The sequence below is a fragment of the Oreochromis niloticus genome, linkage group LG18, assembly GCF_001858045.2.
Source record: "Oreochromis niloticus isolate F11D_XX linkage group LG18, O_niloticus_UMD_NMBU, whole genome shotgun sequence".
In the NCBI taxonomy this organism is placed as follows: Eukaryota; Metazoa; Chordata; class Actinopteri; order Cichliformes; family Cichlidae; genus Oreochromis; species Oreochromis niloticus.
The window spans coordinates 17,481,476-17,504,418 of record NC_031982.2 but is presented as its reverse complement, the minus strand read 5'-3'; the positions used below and the strand labels follow the sequence as shown (position 1 = coordinate 17,504,418).

The 22,943-nt window shown below is 40.6% G+C and overlaps 1 protein-coding gene across 1 annotated transcript in view; it reads left to right on the top strand.

Annotated features, from left to right (window-relative positions):
• LOC100707236 (solute carrier family 22 member 23) overlaps positions 1-22,943 on the top strand; it is a 39,557-nt gene continuing 16,614 nt past the window's right edge. The window contains exons 1-3 of the mRNA XM_003437891.5: positions 1-885; positions 7,877-7,980; positions 8,081-8,235. Coding sequence (XP_003437939.1) covers positions 460-885; positions 7,877-7,980; positions 8,081-8,235 — 685 coding nt within the window. The 5' untranslated portion in view covers positions 1-459. The remainder of the gene's footprint in view (positions 886-7,876; positions 7,981-8,080; positions 8,236-22,943) is intronic.

The window sequence follows — 22,943 nt, the reverse complement described above, 5'->3', positions numbered from 1 at the left end:
TCTGACTTGCCCTTGCAAGAGAAAGTGGCAGTTACCATTGGTTACAACTGGCCACGCTAGGGTAAAGTGATTAGCCACATCCTCCATGGGCAGGTGCGTTACCTGTGGCTTCCCCAGGAAGCAATTCTTTGGCGCTGCTGCTACAGCTCACCTACACAAACAGAATCAGCCGACAGAAAAGAGCGTGGGATAGTTTATGTCGTCGTTTCGCAATTCATCGCAATCCGCCTTTTGTTTCAGGACGCGTGTCTGCAGTCAGTCCCGCACGGGTTTTGGTGTCAGACGGAGGGAAGTGCTTCCTGATAATAAGGAGGTGCGTCTTATTTCCATTCCAGTGATTGACTGCGCACGGCTTTCACCGCCGGAACTGGAGGTATTGACGCATTGTGGAGTCGACAGGGGGTAGCACTGCAACCCCGGCTTCGCTAGACAACGGAGGCATTTGTAGGGGAAACCGCGATGGCCGTGGTGCAGCTCGAAACGGGGGACCATCAACCTGAGAACGGCTTCGTGTCACCCGAAACCACGTCGCCGGATCTGCTGACACGCATCGACAACTCTGTCCTGCCATTTCTAGGTGGATTTGGGAAGTACCAGAAACAGCTGATTGTGCTGACATGGATTCCGGCGTTATTTATTGGATTCAGTCAGTTCTCTGATAATTTCCTCCTCGCCCAGCCAAACAGCACATGTATCCAGCCTTTGGCAATTCTGACTAACCATAGTACTCATTCCTCGGTGTCAGGCAGCCCAAAAAACATCAGTGAGCGACCGGATCCAAATTATGTCAATGGAACTTCCACAAGCAACAACAACACGTTGTGTAACTGCAGTGAGTGGACATTCGAGCTGCACACAGGACTTAAGGAAAATGTGGTTACTAAGGTAAGCTATCCATCTTGAGGATAGGGTGGGGGGGGGGGTCCTTTGTATAATTTGTTATGCATCCTAATAATAGGGTCGATATTACATTAGTAAGATGCGCTTATTAACACTGCAGTTACAGTGAAAAAACAAAACAGTTCGCCTTAAACGGCCACGTTAAAATTCCGTCTGATTGTGTTCTGAAAGCACCTCGGTAGTGGTTGTGGTTATGCCTCCATTGTTGCAGTCTTCTCTCCACTTTGGGGCGTCTAGCACCGTCATCTCCAGTGCGGATTTACACAGCCACGAATTGGCTCACGTTGGACCTAAAGGTAGTAGGATTCAGGTGAGGGCATGCATGGTGCTGACAGTGAGTCATCGCACCATCTGACACAATAGGTGACCTGTCACAGAAACAAGCCACCATTGGCACATGGGGCAAACTGCCAGGGCTAGTGGAATTTGCCGGTTGTCGTAATGGATATAATAGACAGGGAGCATTTGATTTGGAGCAAAGGTCATTACTGTACTCTCTGGAATAATGCAACCCCATCCCTGATCAAACATCACCCGGCCCATCGCTGTCCTAACCAAACAGCAGTAAGATAATCTTATGGCTCTCAAATTGGACACTTTCAGGTTGTCTGTGACACAGGAGTGAGGCCTCTGCATTCCAATATCTGTGCCTGCAGTCTTTGTAGTTGGACTGTGAGCTACAGGAGGAACACTTTTATATCTCCTTTTGCCAGTCAGCTTGTCTCCAGCTGCAGATGCTGCATGTGCATATGAGGATACAAACATTTTCATTTTTGTACAAGAAAAAAGAAAAAGAAGATCAGACCTGATATTATTGGAAATATGCAAAAATAATACGTATTAATCCTTAGAACAAGGTGCAATTAAATCTTAGAAATAATCTAAATGTTTTATAATCAGTTTGTTTAAAACCTTTAATATCCACTCTCGCTACCACACACACACACAGTTGGAGAGCACAGGAAGTCACATTCTAGCCGGCAGCTGTTGTACCTTTTCAAGGGTTTTTGAAAAGCATGGGCTTGGAAGCTTCACTGTGTTGCACACTGCTCGCCTCCATTGTGGTGTCTGCTTATCACTGATAATGTCCCTTATTAAAATAAAGCAAATAAAATGCAGCTGTGGCATTTTAATTTAGCTGTGGGAGCTGGGGCAGTTGAAATCTTGATTTCATTTGCTGTCCACAGGGTAATTTGAGGGCCGGGGCTGCATAAAAGGCCAGGGTGATAAACTGTTCTCACGCACTAGGGGATTCTCATAAGTGCTGCTGAATATAAAGTCATACGTGAAAGAATTCAACTGGGTGGATGCAAATTACGAATAATCAGAACTTTTCAGTTTCCCTGTGGCTAAAGCAGAAAACGGGTTTCCCATATGAAGGCTGATGATTCGAAAACAATCATTGCTCTCTGCTCACGCTGCCGTTGTAACTTTGTACATGCTAAGATTTGTGTTGCCTTTGAACACATACTGAGAATGTCATGTTGGCACTACCACCTCTGCAATTCAGTACCAGGGCCTGGACAGTTGCTAAAAGTGTCTGGCAATGCAAGTCTTCTCTAACTCCTGGCTGTCCACATTCGGACAAGGTCACAGTGAGGAGAAGCTGAATCGAATGGCACGCTGTCAAAATCCGAAATTGAAGCAAAAATATCTCTTGTATTGTCATTTTCTTTTTCTATTTTGACACTGTCCCTCAGTCTTCCAGGCCTCCTTTTTTGCTTCCCCACCATAGAACACCAACTATAGGATGTGGCACTCGAATGGGAAGTGATGACTTGGCTTTTATCCCCGTGTTTGGATTGCCACAGAAAAACTGCAAATGCCTGGGTCTCAGCTATCCATGACACACTATCCCTAAAAAGCAGAGCAGAGTGCCAATGCTGACGAAATGCCTTAGTGTCTCTTACACACTGTCTGAAGACAATCTAACCCCACACTGCTCTGCACGAGGTCAGCACTTAAATACTTGTAGATATTCTAACTCTGTGCCGTTTTTCAGAATTTGACACGTGATGAGGTGCCACTGCTCACACAGTGCTTTCTCAGGGTGACACAGAAAGAAGGCAGCGGTGAAGGATCCAAAGTGGTTAATGTGGAGACCCATCCTAATTGAGTCAAAGCTCTCCTCAGGGTCCTTCTTAATTGAACTGAGCCTTTGAAATCAGAATATACCATTACTCAGACACAGTCTCTGTGCAACCTACCCTACTCATCTTGCTTTGAGATGGGCAGCAGCTGCACATACTGCCTGAAATAGTGGCCTGAGAACCTCTTCAAATGACAGATTAACCTCTCTAACTCATGCTTTATCAATTTGGTTGTTGTATGATAATCCGATGCACCTGGCAGTAAAGGGCTGATGATGATGTAATATTTACATGTTGGATTCTCCTCTTGGGAATTGGACTACCATGACACTTTAAAAAAGAATTACTTTTTCGTTGTCAAAAAAATAAAACAAAAAAAAGATGAAGTATCTCCCGATGTGTCTCTAATTTGCACTGCATTGCATTGCAAACCAGTTGTGTATTCCTCGCACAGATCAACAAAAAATGGCATTTTTAAATAATAAATGACCTAAATGATTAAATAAAGAACTGCTAATTGCTGAGCTGGAATGGTTAGCCAGTTAATCAGTTAGTTAATTGGAGCCCCGCGCTTTATTTAATAATTGAGAAATATAATTGAGAACATTGGAATAACTGTGAGGGGCAGACGGATTGATTAACCAATCAAACAACTGTTTAGCTGCACATGCCTGTGCCTGTACTGTGCTCACACAACTGTGCCATCTTCATGTTGTTCTCCTCATAGTGCAGGTTAGGTTTTTATGAATGTGATAAGGACGATATGTTTTAAAAGCCTTGGTGGGTACACCCAGACACGGTATCTCTAGCTCGAGGCTGCACACCCATAGATCTGAAAGATGATACCGTAGCTGAACACCCATGCAGGCCCCTCTGCTCTGTGTCCCTTCATGCTGTTTACCCAGCTGGTTGGCTCCTTCCACAGACTCTGGATCAGTGCGGGACACTTTGAAATAGCCTCAGCTGTCGAAAGGCGACGACCCCACCGCAGATACCCAGTCAGCACACAATGACAGCCTCTCACAGTGTCAGCTGGGAGGAAAGATGCTTGTGTGACCAGATGATAAAACTCTGCTGAGGCGCTGTTTGTGTGACAAGAATGTGTGCTGTGCCGCTCTTTTCTGATAAGTGCTGTTTTGGAACAGGGAGGGGTGAAAGCTGTGACCCTTTGCTATGGTTTAAGTTTGTTTTTTCTAAGGATGGTGTGATGGAATTTGGGTAATAGGAATAATGGCTTTTCAATACATATGAAGTCTGACTGTTGACAGATATGTGTAGTTGTGCTAACTATCAACAACAGGAGGGCATGAATAATACATGGACAGGAAAAGGTTTGTTGTTTCACAAGCTGTCACTGTTGATCACAGTAAAATAACACTGCCATCAGCCAACTTGTCAAACATGGTACGGTATCTTATGTAGTGTTTAGCATAGCCTGCATCTGAAACACGGTCACACTGATAATTTGACATCAGGCTCAGTCCCTAAGGCTGCACATCCAGCATCACATGTGTAATGTTCCCTTTTTTGACTTCTTTTACCTCAAATTTTCAGTGTGTTTAGGGATGCATACTATAGGCCTATGTTTTTCCAAGAACTCACCGTCCTTATACAATAGTTTGTTATATGCTCACCCAGCTACCACCACAATATAGGGTTTCAACCCTGCAGCGGTGGTAAAACTTGCACTTGGAAGCAGACAGAGTCAGATAACCTCAGTGATGGTCTGTTGCTAGGCAGTAACTATGCAGCAGTCTCTCCCTGTGTTTTCTGCTGTCTCCTCACAACTGCTTTTGAGCATTTCTTTCCCTCTTCTCTGTCTCTCTCTCTCTGTCTCTTTCTATCCAGTTATCTTTTGCATAAATGTGTTCCCTGCTTTATTTTTTTGCATCTCCCTCCATATCTTTGTATGTTCTGTGGTTACGTTGTACAATCATGCCTCCTTCCCCCTGTGCTCGCCTTCATCTCTCTCCCCCCCTCCCTCCCTTGTGGCCCACTCCCTCTCCTTTGAAACCCCCACCCACCACTGTGTAGTTCAGCGAGTGCAAAAATGTGCAGCTGTGGTTGAGCATCTTCATCTCAGTGGACTCGATGGTCTAGACTGATCACTGGTGGCCGTTCTTTTGAAAGAGATCAACAGATTTCCTTGAGATTTTGACTGATTTGGTCTTAGCCCTTTCATGGTTTGCATCTTATCTCAGCTAAGTGATTCATGTGTACCTAAGCAGTCTCTGTCACTGACTTCTATTCATTACTCACAAAATGAGCAAGACAATAGCAAGGAAACAAGCGACAAATCAAACCTGACAAAAAGCATGGCTCTGACTCAAGGTGATGATGAATCTAAATTTTAGAGATGCTATTTTTCTGTTATAGCTTAAATATTTGTCATTCCATGTCTCCCTGTCTTTTCTAAAAACTGTACGCCCAGTAATGGCTGTTGCACAGATAAAGAACCAGGTTTTAGTCCAAGTTCGAAACAGAGTTAGATGATCTAGAAGTATCTGTATGGTAACCTTTATAACAGCTGGTCAAGCCTTCTACTGTAGAAAGGTCCTTTATGAACACAGGATACAGTGATACATACTTTATGAAAGGAAGGCAGATAATACGCTCCAACAATTCAAAGAGAGGTGTTAGCTGACTCTCCCTGGGAACAAGCATGTAATACAACTGATAAATGACAGAAGCCATCATGCAAATTACATCCGTGTTTTTTTTTTTTTACATTAAATCTACAGATACATTATGAATGTTTTTATATGCTCCTATAAATTGTGTGAACTACTTGCAGTGAATCTTTAGAAAAATGCTCTATAAATAAAGATAATGTGTTATATTGAAATGATCCAAGTGGTTGTTGTGTAACTCTGTCTGCAGTGGTTACTTCCTCATGTTGAGTGTTGCTCTATCAGCAGCCTTTAGAATGATCCCTGATTCATTTTTAGGCTGACTTTGTCATAATAAAGGCAATGGTTAAAGTAAAAATATCCATTTCATGACTAGTAAGTTATATTCTTTTTGTAGATCCCATTAAATTTTTTTTTTTTTTTAACTAACATTCATATTCTAGACTGGGTTGATCACTTTTATAAAGGTTGCATAAAACAACGTGGTATTTAAAAACATAGAGCAAAGTATGTAACCCCGCTTTTTGTAGTTTGTAGGATTCTCTTTTCCAAAACTTTAATTACCATTAAAGTTAATGAAGGCTTTGAAATAAAGCACATTAATAATGCCGAGCAATCAAAATGGGCCACAGACAGTTTAACTGCCATTAACACTCATAAGACATTGCTGCTTTTTCTGTGACTGGTGACTTGGGGAATGCTGATGTTCGTGTTTTATAACACTGGTCGTCTGTCTGTGTTTGCCTACATATGTCAGTTCTGCTCAGTCACCAGTCTTCCAGCTGTGCTGATACATGTCGTCATAACGTGTTTTACAGTGGATTGAAATGTGAGTTTTATTTTGGTAGTCTCTCCAGCTTCCAGTTTCTGTGTTTTATAGCCATTGCTGTCTTGTGGTTGCGCAAAAGAAACTTGTTTTCTGCTCTGTGTCTTTCTGTGTCTGACATCGATACTGAAACCATGGCATGTATGAGTCATGTGACTGCTTGGTGACTCTGTGTAATTCCTGGGGCATTCCATTTTGAGCACGTCACTATGGTAGAGTTTACGATAGGTTATGATCCTACTGCTACTGCAGATGATTCTTCCTTCAGAAATATAAAAAATAAAAAAACTGCTAAGACCTGACACAGGACCTGAGAGACGCATCTAATCCTTCAGTTGGGCCGTATACTCTTCACTAATGCTTTATCATAAATGGTCTCAGTGGCTGCATCTTGTCAAAACTTGTACAGAAAAACATACAATGTAACACTACCACTCATGGATTGGCCTCCCCAGAATTTCAACATTATTGAAGTGGTGGTAAATTATGGTCACAGAAAATGAAACAAAAAGCAGCCTACATCTATTTGAACGCACTTCAAGCAGCCTGGGGGACTATTCCTGAAGACTGCTTAAAAGAATTTACAAGAAAGCATGCCTAAGACCCGATTTAGACTTCAGTGGGAAAGTCAACTTTTACCCCTTCCTCAGATACATAATCATTACAATGCCAGTGGTAGCCAAAGCTGTAAGCTCAAATCTAAGATGCGTGTGTTGAGTCTGCTTGTCACAACCTAGCACTGTTGCTGGAGAGAAAAAAACAGGGTGTACCTACATGCAGAGACAAGTCTACACCACATCGTTGTCGTATTCTAGGAATCACTTTTTTTTTTTAGCAGGGATTCAGTCACAAAGTAAAAGTAGACTTACTGTATTATAGGTCACCATCTTGAGAGCTTTCATAGAAACAAAAATAAATGATGTAATAAGAAAGTGTTTGCTTATGTGGAGTTAACCTTGATTATCGGCTTCAGTAAGGTTCTCCAACTAATGAACGAAAACGCCTAATGTGTAATTCATCATATATATATTGCACTGCTTTTTGAACCAGGCAGAATGCAGTTGAAGAATTTGTGCTTAAATAAGTAATCATAAGTGAACTATAGCGAAATATCACGTTTGGCAAGATGCTCTGTTTTGGAGTATGGGTGTCTTGTGTGAATGAAATAACAGAAAAAAGATATTGATATTGTGTCAGTGTTGTTATAGACTAAATACCAAGAAGCTCTTCTGTTGCAGGGTATATCCTTTTTACATATCAAAGCGTTATGAGTGATGATATTTGTCAATAAATTAGACAAACTTAGAGGTGAATGTTAATCAAGAGATAAAAATGCAGCATACTCAAAAGATAATATTGATTTTCGTCCTCCACATTATCTACCGGGCATCATTTTCTTGAAACTAATACTTGTTTATTTGTCTCTACAGTGGAGTCTGATTTGTGACTCAGCATGGAAAGTCCATATTGCAAAGTTTTCTCTGTTGGTCGGATCCATCTTTGGATACCTGGTGTTTGGAATATTAGCTGACTGGTAAGACTTTCGCACCATCCTTAATTGAAAGATCATGGAAACCTTAAAGGTGTTTTATGCTTATTACAAGTGTCATTTTTGCTCTTACTTTATTCTGTAGGTTTGGCCGCCACCCAGTGCTGATCATATCAGTACTGTTCATGTTGGTGTTTGGTTTTACTGTGGCCTTTTCTAGGAACGTCCCCATGTTCAGCACCTTGCGTTTCTTTGAGGGCTTCTGCCTGGCAGGAATCACCCTTTCTCTCTACGTCCTTAGTAAGTAATTCAGTCACTCCCTACTAAAAGTCCCAAAGGTTCCTTTGTCAAACACTTTATATCCTCAGGTAGTTGCTAAGGTTGTTTGTTCATTACATAGAAGAAAACAATGGAAGGTTTCCTAGAAAAACACAATAACAGTTTTGTTACATGAAACTGCAGCTTTTCAATTCAATTCGGTTTTATTTTAAAATCACAACAAAAGTCACCCCAAGCTTTATAGTGTCAAATAAAGACCCTACAATAATACAGAGAAAACACAGAAACCCCAACAATCAGATGACCCTCTATCAGCAAGCACTTTGGCAACAGTGGGAAGGAAAAACTCTTTTAATGGGAAGATCTCTTGCAGAACCAGTGTCAGGGAGATGCACTCATCTGCTTACCAGCTGGAGGTGAAGGAATGGAGACATGACAAAAGGCACGCTGTGAAAGAGAGCCAGAGATAATATATAATAATCTATGATTAAATGTAGACTGATATATAAACACATTATTAGAAAATCTTACCTGTAGGTAGCTTGTTAGTTAGCTAACTTACACTCTGACGTGCTATTTGAAAATTTCAACCTCCAAGTTGCTCTTTTTCACAAGTTCAACTTCATACATCTGTTTAAATATTCATAAGATGGTTATACACGGTCATAAAGAACTAAGTACACGTCATGAATCAGTATCTTGTACGGCCACCTTTAGGAGCAATAACTTGAAGTAATTGATTTCTGCATGACTTGATCAGTTTCTCACTTGCTTGTGGAGGAATTTTGGCTCACAGCATTGCTTCATTTCTTGGAGGTTTGTAGGCATTCAATTATGCACAGCTCTCCTGATGTTCTGCCACAACATTTATTTCAGGATGAGGCCTGGACTTGAGTGGGCCATTGATTGCAACACCAAATCTGTGCATAACCTACAAAAGTTTCACACAAAAATTCTGGATTTACCAAAATTTACTTATTGAGTTTATTTGTTAGTACTAGTAGTAGGTAAATTAGAACAAATTCAGGCTGAATACTATTACTACTACTTTTACTACTGTTACTACTATTACTGCTACTAATAATATTATGATTGCTGCCTTTTGGTCATTATTTATAATGTTCAAAAACACCATAAGACACAAAATACTTGCAATCCACCATTTAAAAAAACAGGCTTTAACCTTTTGATTTATAAATATATGACATTATTCTCCTATATCATTTTATCAACAATGACCTCTACCATTGCTGGATGTCATCAGTTAGTCTAATTTTTTTGACTAAGTGACTGCTGATTTTCTTTTTTTTCTTGTTTGATGCCCCAACTTTTTTTCCCTACTTAAGCCACATTGAGTGTCTTAGGAGAAAAAGTCATTTCAAAGTCTGTTATTTAAGCTTGAGGCTCACTTTTTTCCATGAGAGTGATGACTGTTAACTGTGGAAAGCTGTGCCTTTTCTGCCTTCCTTCTTATCACAGACAGTGATAAGAAGGAAAATAGGTTGGCGTGCATGCTTCATAAATCTGACACTAATTTTTTTTTTTGTATGCACGTATTTTTTTTGCTAAGGGTAAGAATGTTTCCACACCCATATTAGTAAATGAGGAGCATTGTCCTGTTGCGTTACTCAGTTTTGGCCAAGGTTTAGATGTCAGGCATTTGACTCTAGATTGCTTTGGTAAACAGAAGAGTTCATGGTAAGCCTAATGGCTGCAGGGTGCCTGTGGCTGCAAAAAAAAATGCCAATTCATCACCCCTCCACCACCGTGCTTGACAGTCAGTATGAGGTCTTGAGGTCTGATATCTTTTGTTTGCTTTTCACCAAACATGGCGCTGTGCGTCATGGCCAAACACTGGTGTCTTTAGTCTCATCTGTCCAAAGGACATTATTCCAAACGATTTGTGGTTTGTTCAGGTGCAACTTTACAAACCATTCAGTCTTTTTCTCAATGTTCTACAGATTCTAAGTCTGTATAATCTGGTATGTAGCTCAGATTCCACAGACCTTTTGCAAGTTTTCTGAGCAGTGCACAGTCTTCAGGTAAATTTCCAGGGAAGACTGTGGCACTGTGTTAACACTTCTCTGAATGCCCCATACCAGCAAACTGCCAAAACCTCTGCTTTCATTGAAGTGGTCACACTTATTAATGATGAGTTAATCAAGTGGGCTTGATTAGCAGCACCTGGCTGCTTGCTGCGTATCCTCTTAATTCCTATGGAAGCAGTAAGGGTGTACTTGATTTTTCACATGACTCTGTAGTCCTTTATGGAGTACTTTCTTTTTCATGTGACTGCAGCTAAGTAATGTTAATGGAAATGGGTTTAAGCTAACAGCTTTCTGAAAGAGCACATAATTTTATAAGAATGTTGCTTTGAAAAGTCTGCTGATTAAAAGTGCTTTTCGGCTGGACTTGGAATTAAACTTCTGTAAATGATGCACGACCCAGTGCCATCACCATACTTAATTAATTGTGCTACAAAGATAATTTTTTTACTACGTGTACCTGGATTTGGAAGTAATCGGTAACTTTTACTACGTGCCAAGTTACTTAACTGCTCATGCTAATGCTTACTGCATATGAAAACCAGTGTATTCATAGTACTTGTTTTTGTTTTTGTCTTTTAATAAAGATAAACGAAAGAATTCATGTAAAAAAGCAGTAGACCACTCAACAGTTATTCACAGAGTCCAAGGCAAGAACCACAGCTTGTTAACAAATCAAAATCTTCCATTTCCCTAAATAACATATTGTTTACTTGTTGTTCTTGGTGGCTTAGTTAAACTGGTTTGTTTTTGGTTTGGCTGCTTGCAGAGGAAGTAAGAGCCAGTTTGTTTACACATCACGACCAGAGTTCCTTGTTGGTACTGTGCAAATGAGGTGTATTAAGTCAATATACGTCATACAAATACCTGTTTGCGTCTGTGTCTCTGTCTATCTGTTCCCTCTTTATTTTGTAAAGTGCAACGGTGTCACTGTTTTTACTAACAATCTCACATGCTTTTCCAAAAGAAAGAAGGTATTCCACTTTAGTACTCGCCTGTAGTCGAGGATAGCGATCAGCTGAAAGAAGAGTAATTGTGTTGCACTAACCTATTAACAGTTATTAAACTGAATGCCTATGCGGGCGTAAATTCTCATTACTTACAAACTACCAACCTGCTTAGCTTTAAATTGAACTCTTTCATTTTCATTTACATGAACCACCATTTTTTTCCCCTTTAATCTTTGTTACTTCTAATCAATAATCTAATAAGGACAAAAGTGGTTGTCTTCACTACACTTTCCCATCACTGCAGGAAGAGTCTGTAGACACTGTAATATTTCTGGAGATGAATCATCTCTCTTAATGTGACCTTCTATGTGAACGGTAAAGTAATAGTTTGTGAATATGTTGTGCTGTGCTGCGTCCTAGTAATTGGCGATGCAGTTGATGAACGTTCTCGGCTCAGCGGTGGATCCTTAAGAGCCTCTTTGGCTGCAGTAATTGACCAGTGCAGAGGCAAGGGAAAAAGGAAAAATGAGAGAGAGGGAGCAAGGACGAGATGATGAAGGACGGGGCCCTCAGCGTCCTTGTCATTCTAATTTAATCCACGCTGCATACCTTGAAAAGCTTTACAGCACACCCAGAATGGTGGGACTGTTTTTGTCTGCTCCCAGTACAAAGGGGTGAGATGGAAAGAGGCAAAGGGGTGGACTTGAACCCATCAAATTTAAATGAACCTGACATTTACAGTCATCGTTTTCAACAAGTTTGTGGTTTAATCATCCTCAGCAGAGTGGTTGGAGCCCAGTAAGAGGGAGGGAGTTTTGGAGTCATCATATTTATTTTTTTAAATGTTTTTTTTCCCCTCTCTCTCTTTTTTCTTTTTTTTAAAATTTGTGTATTATATTTGTCATCATTAACCAGACTGCAAAACCGAGAGTCAAACAAAACAAGAAGAGTAATTATTGAATAGTTGAGCCAGTCAATTGTAAATAGAAATGGGATCATTTCAAAAGCTTCATTGCAACATTCCAGAACCATTTTAATGAATCGTCTCTAGTCAAAGACAAAGATAACATTTGTTCCCCTGGTTCCAGTGAACACACAGAAGTGCATAAAAATTAGTTATACACTTCCTCGTTGAAGTAGCTGTTCTGATCGAGTGAGGAAATTTTTGTTTTTTGCAGAGGGGCTAGAAGACGTAGTGCACATTCTAAATAACCTACAGCATAAGATATGGACACAGATTACTGTTAGATGTTTTCCACTTTATTCGCATTCAATACTTTTTCGTATTTGATCTAATATAACTTAACTTTGCCTTAACTTTATTGCAATCCAAATGGTGGTAAAGTGAATAAAGTTGTCATAAACATGCTGTAATTTTATGTGTTCCTTCTCCTTTCTGGGAGGTCTAGTGCTTGCCAATAATATATCAAACATTATATTTAGAGTCTTTATAGCTTTATAGAAAACTAACCCTAGAGGTAGTTGAGTTCATCATAAATCCCCAGGGCCAGGACTGGAGGTGGATAACCTAACCACTGATGTTGATCCATTTGCATTAACTGTAAACAGAGAATCTTCTCAGTTAACTTGCTTCAGGCTGTCATTAGAATAAAGATGACTAGTTCCTCATTTACATATAAAAATGAGGCAGTTAAACCCAAACAGCAGTCATACAGTATTATATAATAATCCTTCCATGATGGTGCAGGGTTTCCCATTTCATTCCATACTTATTAAAAACACATTCTTTAGCAAAAAACAACAAATCAGTTTCAGTAGGATTTGTATCTTTCTAACATCGTTATGATGATCCTTATATACTACAGGTCTTTGTAGTCCTGCTGCACTGTAAGATGTAATACACTCAGGTTCAGCAGGGATTAGCTGGACAGATGTATGTTGATCTTTGTGCAGGTTTTGTGTTGCTATACTGCCGCCCTTATTTCTAATAATTTTCGGCCCCTGTCACATGATATTTTCCCTGCAGCCGCTCTGTATTGACAAAACTGCTCTACAGCTGCTCGAAGAGTAGGAACACAGTCATGCAGCAACATGTTGTTGGAGAAAATCGATCATTTTATTAAACATGCGTTGCCTTCGCAAGAAAGTGTGTCACATATTTAAAAGTTTAGGAAAAGGTACAATTCACTGTAGTCTTGACACTCAGTCATATCACATGCAGCACTGTAAACCACATGACCTTCGTTTGTGGCTTGCTTTGTTTTATCCTGCTTTCAACAGGAAGCCAGAGTCAAATCCCAAGTTCAGCTTTGTTTGCACTGGAGACATTACACTAATCCCCCATTTCTCATCCATCCATGTGCTAGTTTCATTATATGCACCATGGAGAATGGGAAACATCATGTGCAATAATTTTGATCTAGAAAATCTTATGATGATTGCAATCTTTCTGTTTAATTTGCCTGAAAGTTTTAATCATCTTTATTTAGCTAGTATATGCTAATGGAGTTAATAGAATACCCACCCGTGTATATTATTTCCTTGTGCCTTTGAGGCATCAGTCAGGAAATCCATTAGTCTTTGACTTTTGTAAGACTGTGGAGCAACTGATACATATCTTATCTGTTATGCTAGGGTTTCCAGTCAAACTCAGTCCCACTGCATGGTCCAACATAGCAGATACAGTGTGACAGCTATATGACTCTAACTAAAGAGACACAATAAATTTAAAAGGAGGATTTTCTGGTTGTGTGGAATGAGACAGGTTGTGAGAAAGGTTGATTAGGCTAGGATAAAAAAAATAAAATAAAATAAACCGATCAAGAAGATTGAGAGATTTGTGGAAGTTGCACAGCTGCTAGAGTAGCATTTTTCACATCTGAAGAGTGCTTGACTAAGAGATGGTGTGATGCAATTACAGCAACACCACAAGTGAAGTGTTTTGTATATTAACATTAGCCTCTTTCATATATCAACCAAGCTGATGCATCTCTCTGCTTCACTGATCCGAAGTATAAGAGCACAAAAGAAAGGCCGATGGCTATAGAAAGTCATCTGATGCAACGCTGCTATTTATACCCCAGTGCTCCATCAGTGTAAGCTAGTCTTTTTAGCATCACGCCACAGGCCTCATTGTGCTTATAGCTTTGCGGTGCTGCTCACTAATGCATTTTTACAGTAAACATCAAACCCCTCCCTTACCGCTGCCACACAGTTTCCAACCCCCGCCCCCCCACTTACAAACACGCTTCAGCTAGCTGAGTCATGGTAGCAGACTGCACAGGCTGCTGGGGAATTTTGTGATCAGGTTGAGGCACAGTGATTCTGATCTAGGGCAGTAGTCCACAGCCCTTATGACTGCGTGAAGCATTTATGAGTTAAAGTAAAGTTTCTCTCTCTTAAAAAACACTGCCAGATTAAATGTATTTCTATGTATAACTGTGCACACTAGCTCAATGTTTTTCATCTTACTGTTATGGTGGAAGGACTAGTTTTCCTTAAGCTTTTACCTTAAGAAGAAGAATGCTTGCTCACTTTCTGAATCAGTTGCATGCCTATTCATGTCATGGGTGTGTGTATAAGAGCTACAGATGGCTAAACAGAGAGAGAGAAATGAAAAGCGACGCAGAAAAAAATGACAGACATTTATCTGTTTTCCATGTAGAGCCCATCTGAATATGTTATAGTCTTCATGACTCATGTGGTTTGGGGATAATGGAGAACTCATAGTTGTTAGCTAGCGCAGCTAACTAGTTTTTAGCGCATTGTTTGTTAGCTTGATGTGCTAGTCCACCTTTTTGTATATTTACAGATTTACGAACTAAACACCAGCACAAAGTGTCTATACGGCTTTGAGCCTCCATATGCTGCCAGAATAAATCTACAAATGCACTACAGCATTGAGTCTCTATCAGTTTGAGTTGTCAAACGTTGTCAAATGTCAAACACATCAATCCTGAAATCACTCTGATGTTCACTTCAGCTGAGATCTGGCACCTCCAAAGTCTAGTATATGAAAATGGTTGCTACCATTTAAAACATAAATTACTGGTTACAACCTCACCAGATTATGTCAAAAAAAGAAAAAAAACAACACACACTTTGCTTTGTTAAGTAGTATATCTTATGTCTTGATGCATTCTCAATCATCCAGGAAAGTAAATCTCCAAAAGTTGAATCTGTTCATCTGGACGTAGCGTTTTGTGGGAGAAACGTTTCGTCACTCATCCAAGTGACTTCTTCAGTCTCAGCTGACTGCAGGTTTCCCCAAACCTTATAAACAGTACATTTGCATAATGACTGAAACCAGCCCACTGAGGGAACAATGGGCTGTGAGGTCAGTTCCTTAATCATAATTATGCAAATTCCCATGACCATTGATCAACAACCACTGACCACAACCCACTGATCAAAGAACACTGATCAATGGCCATGAGTACCATTCACAGAGAGTTGGGGAATGGTTGCAATCACAGCATTGTAAGATGGCGAAAGATGTACCCTTAGGCCCCCTCCTCGATTCAGAGATGGTCTTTCCCTTTTCACGTAAATGGCCTCCTTGACTCCGCGCTCAAACCAGCGTTCTTCCCTGTCCAGGATGTGTACATCCTCATCGTTGAAAGAGTGTCCACTGGCCTGTAGGTGTAAATAAACTGCAGAGTCCTTTTTGGCGCAGCGTATTTTGGGGTTTAAAAGCCACAGAGACCCGGTGTTTAGAAAAAATGCGTCTCAACTGTTCCGATACTCCTGACACATATGGGATCACTACAGGTTTTCGCCTGGGCAGCGGTTGTCCTTCTCTCCTGGATCGGCTGGAGCTTTCTTTAGGTTCCTTCCCAGCTTTGACAAAAGTCCAGCTGGGATAACCACATTTACTCAGGGCCTCTTGATGTGCTGTTCTTCTGCCTCCCTGGCCGCTGTGTCAGTGGGGATGGTGTTCGCTCTGTGTTGTAGCGTCCTGATGACACCCAGTTTGTGCTCCAGTGGATGATGAGAGTCAAACCTTAGATACTGATCCGTATGCGTAGGTTTACGGTACACGTCAGCTTTTAGATGTCCCCCATTACTGATGGAAATCTCACAGTCTAAGAAGGCTAACCTGCCACTTTTCATATCCTCCCTGGTGAATTTGATGTGTCGGTCCACCGAGTTAATGTGATCCGTGAAATGTAGTACGTCCTGAGATTTGATTTTCACCCAGGTGTCATCCACATATCTGAACCAATGGCTTGGTGGTGTTCCAGGGTAGGATAGCAACGCCCTCTTTTCCACTTCTTCCATGTACAAATTGGCCACGATGGGTGAAACTGGGGAGCCCATGGCACACCCATGTTTCTGCCTGTAGAACTGACCCTTGTATGTGAAGTAGGTGGAGTGAAGACACAGTTCCAAAAGCAAACACACTTGGTCGATGCTGAGAGTTGTCCTGCTGCTGAGGTTGGTGTCATCCTGTAATCTCTTACGGACTACCTCCAACGCTTCCGTGACTGGGATGCAAGTGAAGAGAGATGTAACGTCGTACGAGACCATGGTTTCATCTGCCTCCATAATGACATCTCTCACCTTCTCAACAAAATCCAGGGTGTTCTGGATGTGGTGTTCAGAGCTGCCCACCAGCGGGTTGAGGATCAAAGCCAGAAACTTGGAGATGTTATAGGACCTCACAGCCCATTGTTCCTTCAGTGGGCTGGTTTCAGTCATTATGCAAATGTACTGTTTATAAGGTTTGGGGAAACCTGCAGTCAGCTGAGACTGACGAAGTCACTTGGATGAGTGACGAAACGTTTCTCCCACAAAACGCTACGTCCAGATGAACAGATTCAACTTTTGGAGATAGTATATCTTATGTTAAAGTGGGACTTTGACAGAAAAAAATATTATTAAGTCCTGCACTGAAAGGGTATTTTTTTCCATATTTGTTCTTAGATAAAATGCACACTGCACACACTGTGTTGTCCTAAAAAGACTTTTGTTTAGCTTATAATTTCAGCAGCAGTGGTTACTTTGGGGAAAAGGGGCATTGTTTTATTTGCATCAGTGTGGCAATATTGCTGCTGACATGCCGAGAGACTCGCTGTGTGGATATTGTTTTTACTGTCACACCTTTGGTATATGCACTGGGCTTGTATGTGTAGCTGGTAAGTACACAGGTGCAACTGGAAATTATCTAGACGCACAGAAAGGGGAAGTACAAACTGCATGATAATGAATTGTATCATAGCACTCTTCAGCACATTTTTTAAAGGTCTATTAAAGTTAAAATATAATCTGTGTTATTGTCTTAGTTATTGCATTTCCATAAAGTCTAACTAGGTCTTAACCAGTTATCGTTAGAGTAATGAATTACACTCTACTAGTCTGGTTTTGCTGCACTGCTTCAGAACAAATTCACACCATCACATTAATTACATGTATATGATTAAAGTACAAATACTCTGTAATCTTTATATGTTTCTTTTTAAACTGATTGCTTATTATTCGTTATCACTCGTTATTTTTAAACTGAGCAATCCCAATATGGTGTGGAAAAATTTCAGAAATAGGGGGTCAGAGGAAATTTTTTTTGCAATGCCCAAAGCAAAAAAAAATTGGTTGATATTTATACATCATGCCATTGTGAGATTTGATGTAGCACAGTGTCCCTTTACTTCTCTGCTGGGAGTTTTTTTCCTTCTTTCTACAGAGTGGCAAGGCTCTTCTGGTCAGGCTGGATGATCGGTCTTTTACGCTTCCTGCTGCAGTGCTCTGCTGCCTTTTGTCAGTTTAGCCAGACCGGGCTAACCTTTTTCTCATCTCTCTCCTCTGTTAGCTGCAATAAGGTGCTTCCTGTCAGTGGCACCCTCCTCTTACAGCAAACAATTATCTCTCTTTCACTCATAAAGATACTCAAGGCACAAAGCAAAATAAAAAAAAAACAGGTCTCTACAAATTCATTTATCCTCAGTGATTTCCTTTGTGTCTAGGGCGAATTCCTGCTTTGACAGACGGTGTTCTTTGTTGGTCTGCTTGTTCTCCTTACTGTTCATGTGATTATTGCTCAGTGTGGGCAAGATCTGGACTTTTAAAAACAGACATTTTTCATTTAGCACCACGTGACTATGTCTCCCTGACATCACAGCTATGTCTGCCTCACACCACTGCTAATATAGTTTACCAAGATTCAGCAGACCGTGCTAATTCAACTTTCTTTTCATTCTGTATGCTTAGAATGAATTAAAGAAATTGAACTGTGAAATACCCTAAAGAGGCAGTCCTGGTATTGAGTGAAAATTCTTTCACTCAAAAAACAAACAAAAAACAATTGTTGCTGATGAAACACTGACCACAGTCTTCCTCATGATCCACCCTAGCTGTCTCCTGATAAATGAGTGGAGGGTTAAACTCTGAGCAGGGTTAAAGTTCCCTTTTGTGCTAAGATTACATTTTTGGTGGCTCAGCAAATGCACTTTGCTAAAACATTAGGCTGCATTTATTTTTAATTTTTAAAGCAGTAGTACTGACCTAACGGTCATGTTCTAATTGGCCCGGAGTGGAAATCATTTTTAACCTTTGTTGCATGACATAACCTCAAACTATCTCAAACCACAAATTCCTGAGTGAAGTCCAGTAACTGGTAAAATCTTTACTGGCAACCTTTGCACTTTCTTTTGATGACTGGAAGAAAAAAAAAATCAATGCAGTTTCAGTTCTTCTTTGGTTAGGCTGAAGTTGTGTTTAGTTAAGCAAATCTAGGACTGTGACAAATGTAAGTTCAGTCACTCAGTTCACATAAAGTGCCTTCTGGACACCCAGTAGGTTGTTTTGTGTTGATCTTTCTTTGTGTGGGATTAATGGAGTGGTTTTGGAATATGCTGTGCGCTAACACAGTACACTAACACAAGAATATACTCTCCAGGTGGGGATTTACTGTCCTGATTACCGAGAATTTGAGCATATGAATCAAAGGAAAGGGCTTGTGGATAGCTGGAATTGTTTGACATTCTGCTCGGCTCCAGAGACTAATCAATAAGCATGACCTTATTCTTAGTCAATAGCCCCTATTTGGAGCTTGAAAAAAGGGAGAGAGGAGACATCAACATTTTTGTGTGTATAAAAATACACAGCGGGCAGAAAAAATAAAGTATCAAGGTTATTTACCAGAATGACTTATCAGTTTGCTCTTGGTCATTTATACCCAGAATTACGGTAGTACAATTCGTACAATTGTCTAACTGCACTAATTCTAAAGAAACGCCACAGAAGAAAGAAGTTAGTTTTACTTTGCCCTTTAATTGACCTGAGGCCTTTAACCTTGTCAGGATAACCGTTTTCATGCTCTGTTAGAGAACTGGCTTTCTGCCATGTCTTCTTAGGTGATTATGTTGTACTAAAATTTGAAGGATATCTTAAGAGCGACATTCCTTTTTTCTCACAGACTTTCATGGCTAACTGCACGGCAAACAGCGTTGTACGTCTATGCCAGTAATATTTTATGTATTCTAGATGTCCTCCACAAAGGGAGAGAGATTGCCCCTATAGGGGGAAAAAAACCCTATTTGATCTATAGTAATGGCAGCCAAAGACCAAAGTTCACCCTGACCCTAATCAGGGAAATGCTGTTTGCTGACAATGCTTCACTGGTCTGCCACTCAGAAGAAATGCTTCAGACGTTCATCAGAAACTTTGCACATGCCTGATTTGAGTTTAGCCTCACTAGGCATTTCCATCTATGACCATCCATCCTTTGAACTTTAATGGTGTATTGATCATGCAGTGAATGGCATACCTGCCCAGTAAGGTTTTGGATCAGCCCCAGGTGGCACATATATATATGTATATATATATAAGCATAAACTTGGCTTGTGAGTTTATTGTATTAGTATGTTTAATTAGAGTTTTAACCATTAGGAAACTTGTGACAAATTAAAGGCCTGAATAAGTTAGCTGTGAAATGCAGCTGTATGCAAATACTTCCATTAAGTGCACCGGTGGTTCCCTGACTTGATACATCTGAGTTTCTTAAAAATTTTAAATAATGTGAATCATATGCTTGCGTGGAATGTTGTAGCCGGGGAATCTGGCCACCCCGACCTTGTGATAGGTCGACAATCCAGTCGACCACCTGAGCCACAGTCGGCGCTAAATACAGCACCTGGTATCTCCAGGTGTTCTCACTTCTGAGTGCGTACCAGGCCCGACCATGCTGTGCTTTTTAATTTAGATTTTTTTTTTTAACTTGGGCAACACCATAAATGCTGTCAAAGACAAAGTATCAAATGTTTATTGTAGGCTTTTCATCTTACCTTTGAATGTGGTCACTCAGACTATCTGTAACCTTTTTTTTGGCCTTAGAGTGTAGTCAGACAATGCACTCTGTAAACCACTTTAAGCATACCACAATCTCCAGAGAGTGTGCTCCAACCATTATCACAACACACACTGAAGGAATTCCATTTGGAAATACTGTTTAACTAAAGTGTTAAGAGATTCTTCAGGATATTAGTTAGGATCTGCAAGCTACAAACGTCACAGTCCAGGATTGATTGGAACTGCTGGAAGCACTGACACAGCCTCATAGTCTGTTCATTTTAACTAATTTCTGTGCGGGATGTTATTTCTGTTTAGTAAGGAATTAGTAGCAAAAGGATATGCACATCCTGCCTATTTCCTTTTCACTTGATGCGGAAGCTGTGGCGACAACTTTTTTTGGTGCCTTCTTTTAAAACAATTAGCAAAGAAATATGCAGATTTCAGCTGTGTGACAGATGTACAGCTGTGTTGATCCCATTCCTGATTTCACTGTGATTATTTTCTTTCACTGCTGAATGTGACTATAGCTTGCTTTACAAGAATATGACGGGGTTTTTTTCCCCTTTTTAACCCACCAAGAGCGCTGTAATTGATTCATTGTTTCTTCAGTCGGGGGAAATGATATTTAACGAGCAGACGCGAGATATGTTTTAATTGCTGAGTGAATCCGAGAACTGCTTGGTGATTCAAAATCAAAATATATTGACGCTGAAGCGTAGGTATTCAGAGCAAAGTGTGGGAAACGTGATGAGAAGAAGGGCGTAATCAATGGCAGCCTTGTGCCTTGTGATGCCTGCAAGAGGGCTAGAAGACAAATGCCGGATCTGCTTCACCCCATTAATAACTTCCATGAGCTGATAGATGATTAAACACATAGGCTACACAGTCAATCATCTTAAAGGGCTTTACTTTTATTTATGCAATTAGCTAGCAGCTTTATGCAAGGCAGTTGCGAAATAACAGCTGAGGGTATCGACGTGATTCAAGACTGCCAAATCTATTGTTTTTCAGCAGTGGCACACACACATATTAGTGTAGTATTGTACTGTAATGTGGCACAGGAAACATGCACACGTCCCGCTAAAAGGATAAAGCCATATGTGGCCTGGACCGCTCGCTCTGAGGTGTTCTGAGTGGTCACATCTTAATGTATCTTGGTTGCGTTCTTGCTCATTCAGCAGTCTGAGTTGTGACCAGATCTCAGAAGACGCATTTAAATCCCTGTTACAAAGAGGAACTCATGAGCTACTGGTGAGCTGCTGCACTTTGTGCTAGAGTGTGATTCACATTCTCACATTGCCAAAGTCAGCAAACCAGCCAAATCTTCTTTAGGGATTATCATTGTCATTAATTGGATTTTTAGCCTAATCATTGATGATGTAATTTCTATTTTTACTATTGGGAGTGGTACAAATACATTTTAAATGTTTTTTTTTCCTATTATCTTTTATGTGTCACTTTTCCGCCACCCTCGGGAGGCCTTTGGTTTCCAAGTTTAGTCAATTTCTTATATGTAACATTAGATTAGTAATTGGTAGATTTATGTCAGTAGGACAGACTCTGCCGCAGAGCATTATGGGAGTGCTGATCTAGCAGGTTATGTAGGATTAGGGTCAACATGAGTAAGAAGCTCAGGCCTCTTTTCCACAGCTTCTGGTTCTTATTCTGCATTTAGTTTAATTAAATATCCTTATTGTCATAATTGTTATCTTAATGAAGTTTGTGCCGCTTTGCCTAACGCTTTTCCACACCTCACCACGGGATGTACTATTCCGGTCAGAGTGCATGAGTCTCAGTGCACATGATGCCTTACGTACATAAATACAAAACCAAAGAATTCAAATCCCATGCGGTCCTTAACCAGTGAGCCGGTGCTATTCTCCCACAAGCACACAGTGAAGGAGTCTTGAGGTTAGTTGGTTCAAACTCAGCAGGTCTTGCACCCATCGCCCTGCTCTCCACTCATTGGCTTTGTCATACCAGCTGCGATAGTGTCTGTGAACAGAGAGCATTATTCATGTCCTCAGAGGGGGGCAAGTCCTAATTGAAATTCCAGTCTTTTCCACTGGAATGAAGTGAAGCAGCCGACATCCACTGTATTATGCTGGGCCTGTCACCTTGAAAGGCCCACTGGAGACGGTTAAAATTCCTGGGTAGAAGAAAAGTGATGTATAACAAAAGGGACCAATGAAGCAAGACAAAAGATTCTGGTTGTATGAGAACAGCGGCATTACAGCAGCATTGGCTTTCTATGGTGTGGTGTGAACTTCTCCTCTGTACTGCAGTAACTAAAGGGCTGAACTGTCTGTGGTTACTGGCTGCCAGTGGGGTGTGCATGCTAATGACTGAGTGAATGAATCAGTGCCATTCTGATCGAGGGGAAAGGAGCACAAGGAACCCCTTTCTAGTTTGTTCAGCAGCCTACTGTCTTCATCTCTGTACTGTCTCAGAATAAAAAAAAACCTGTAAACAGGGACTTACTGGA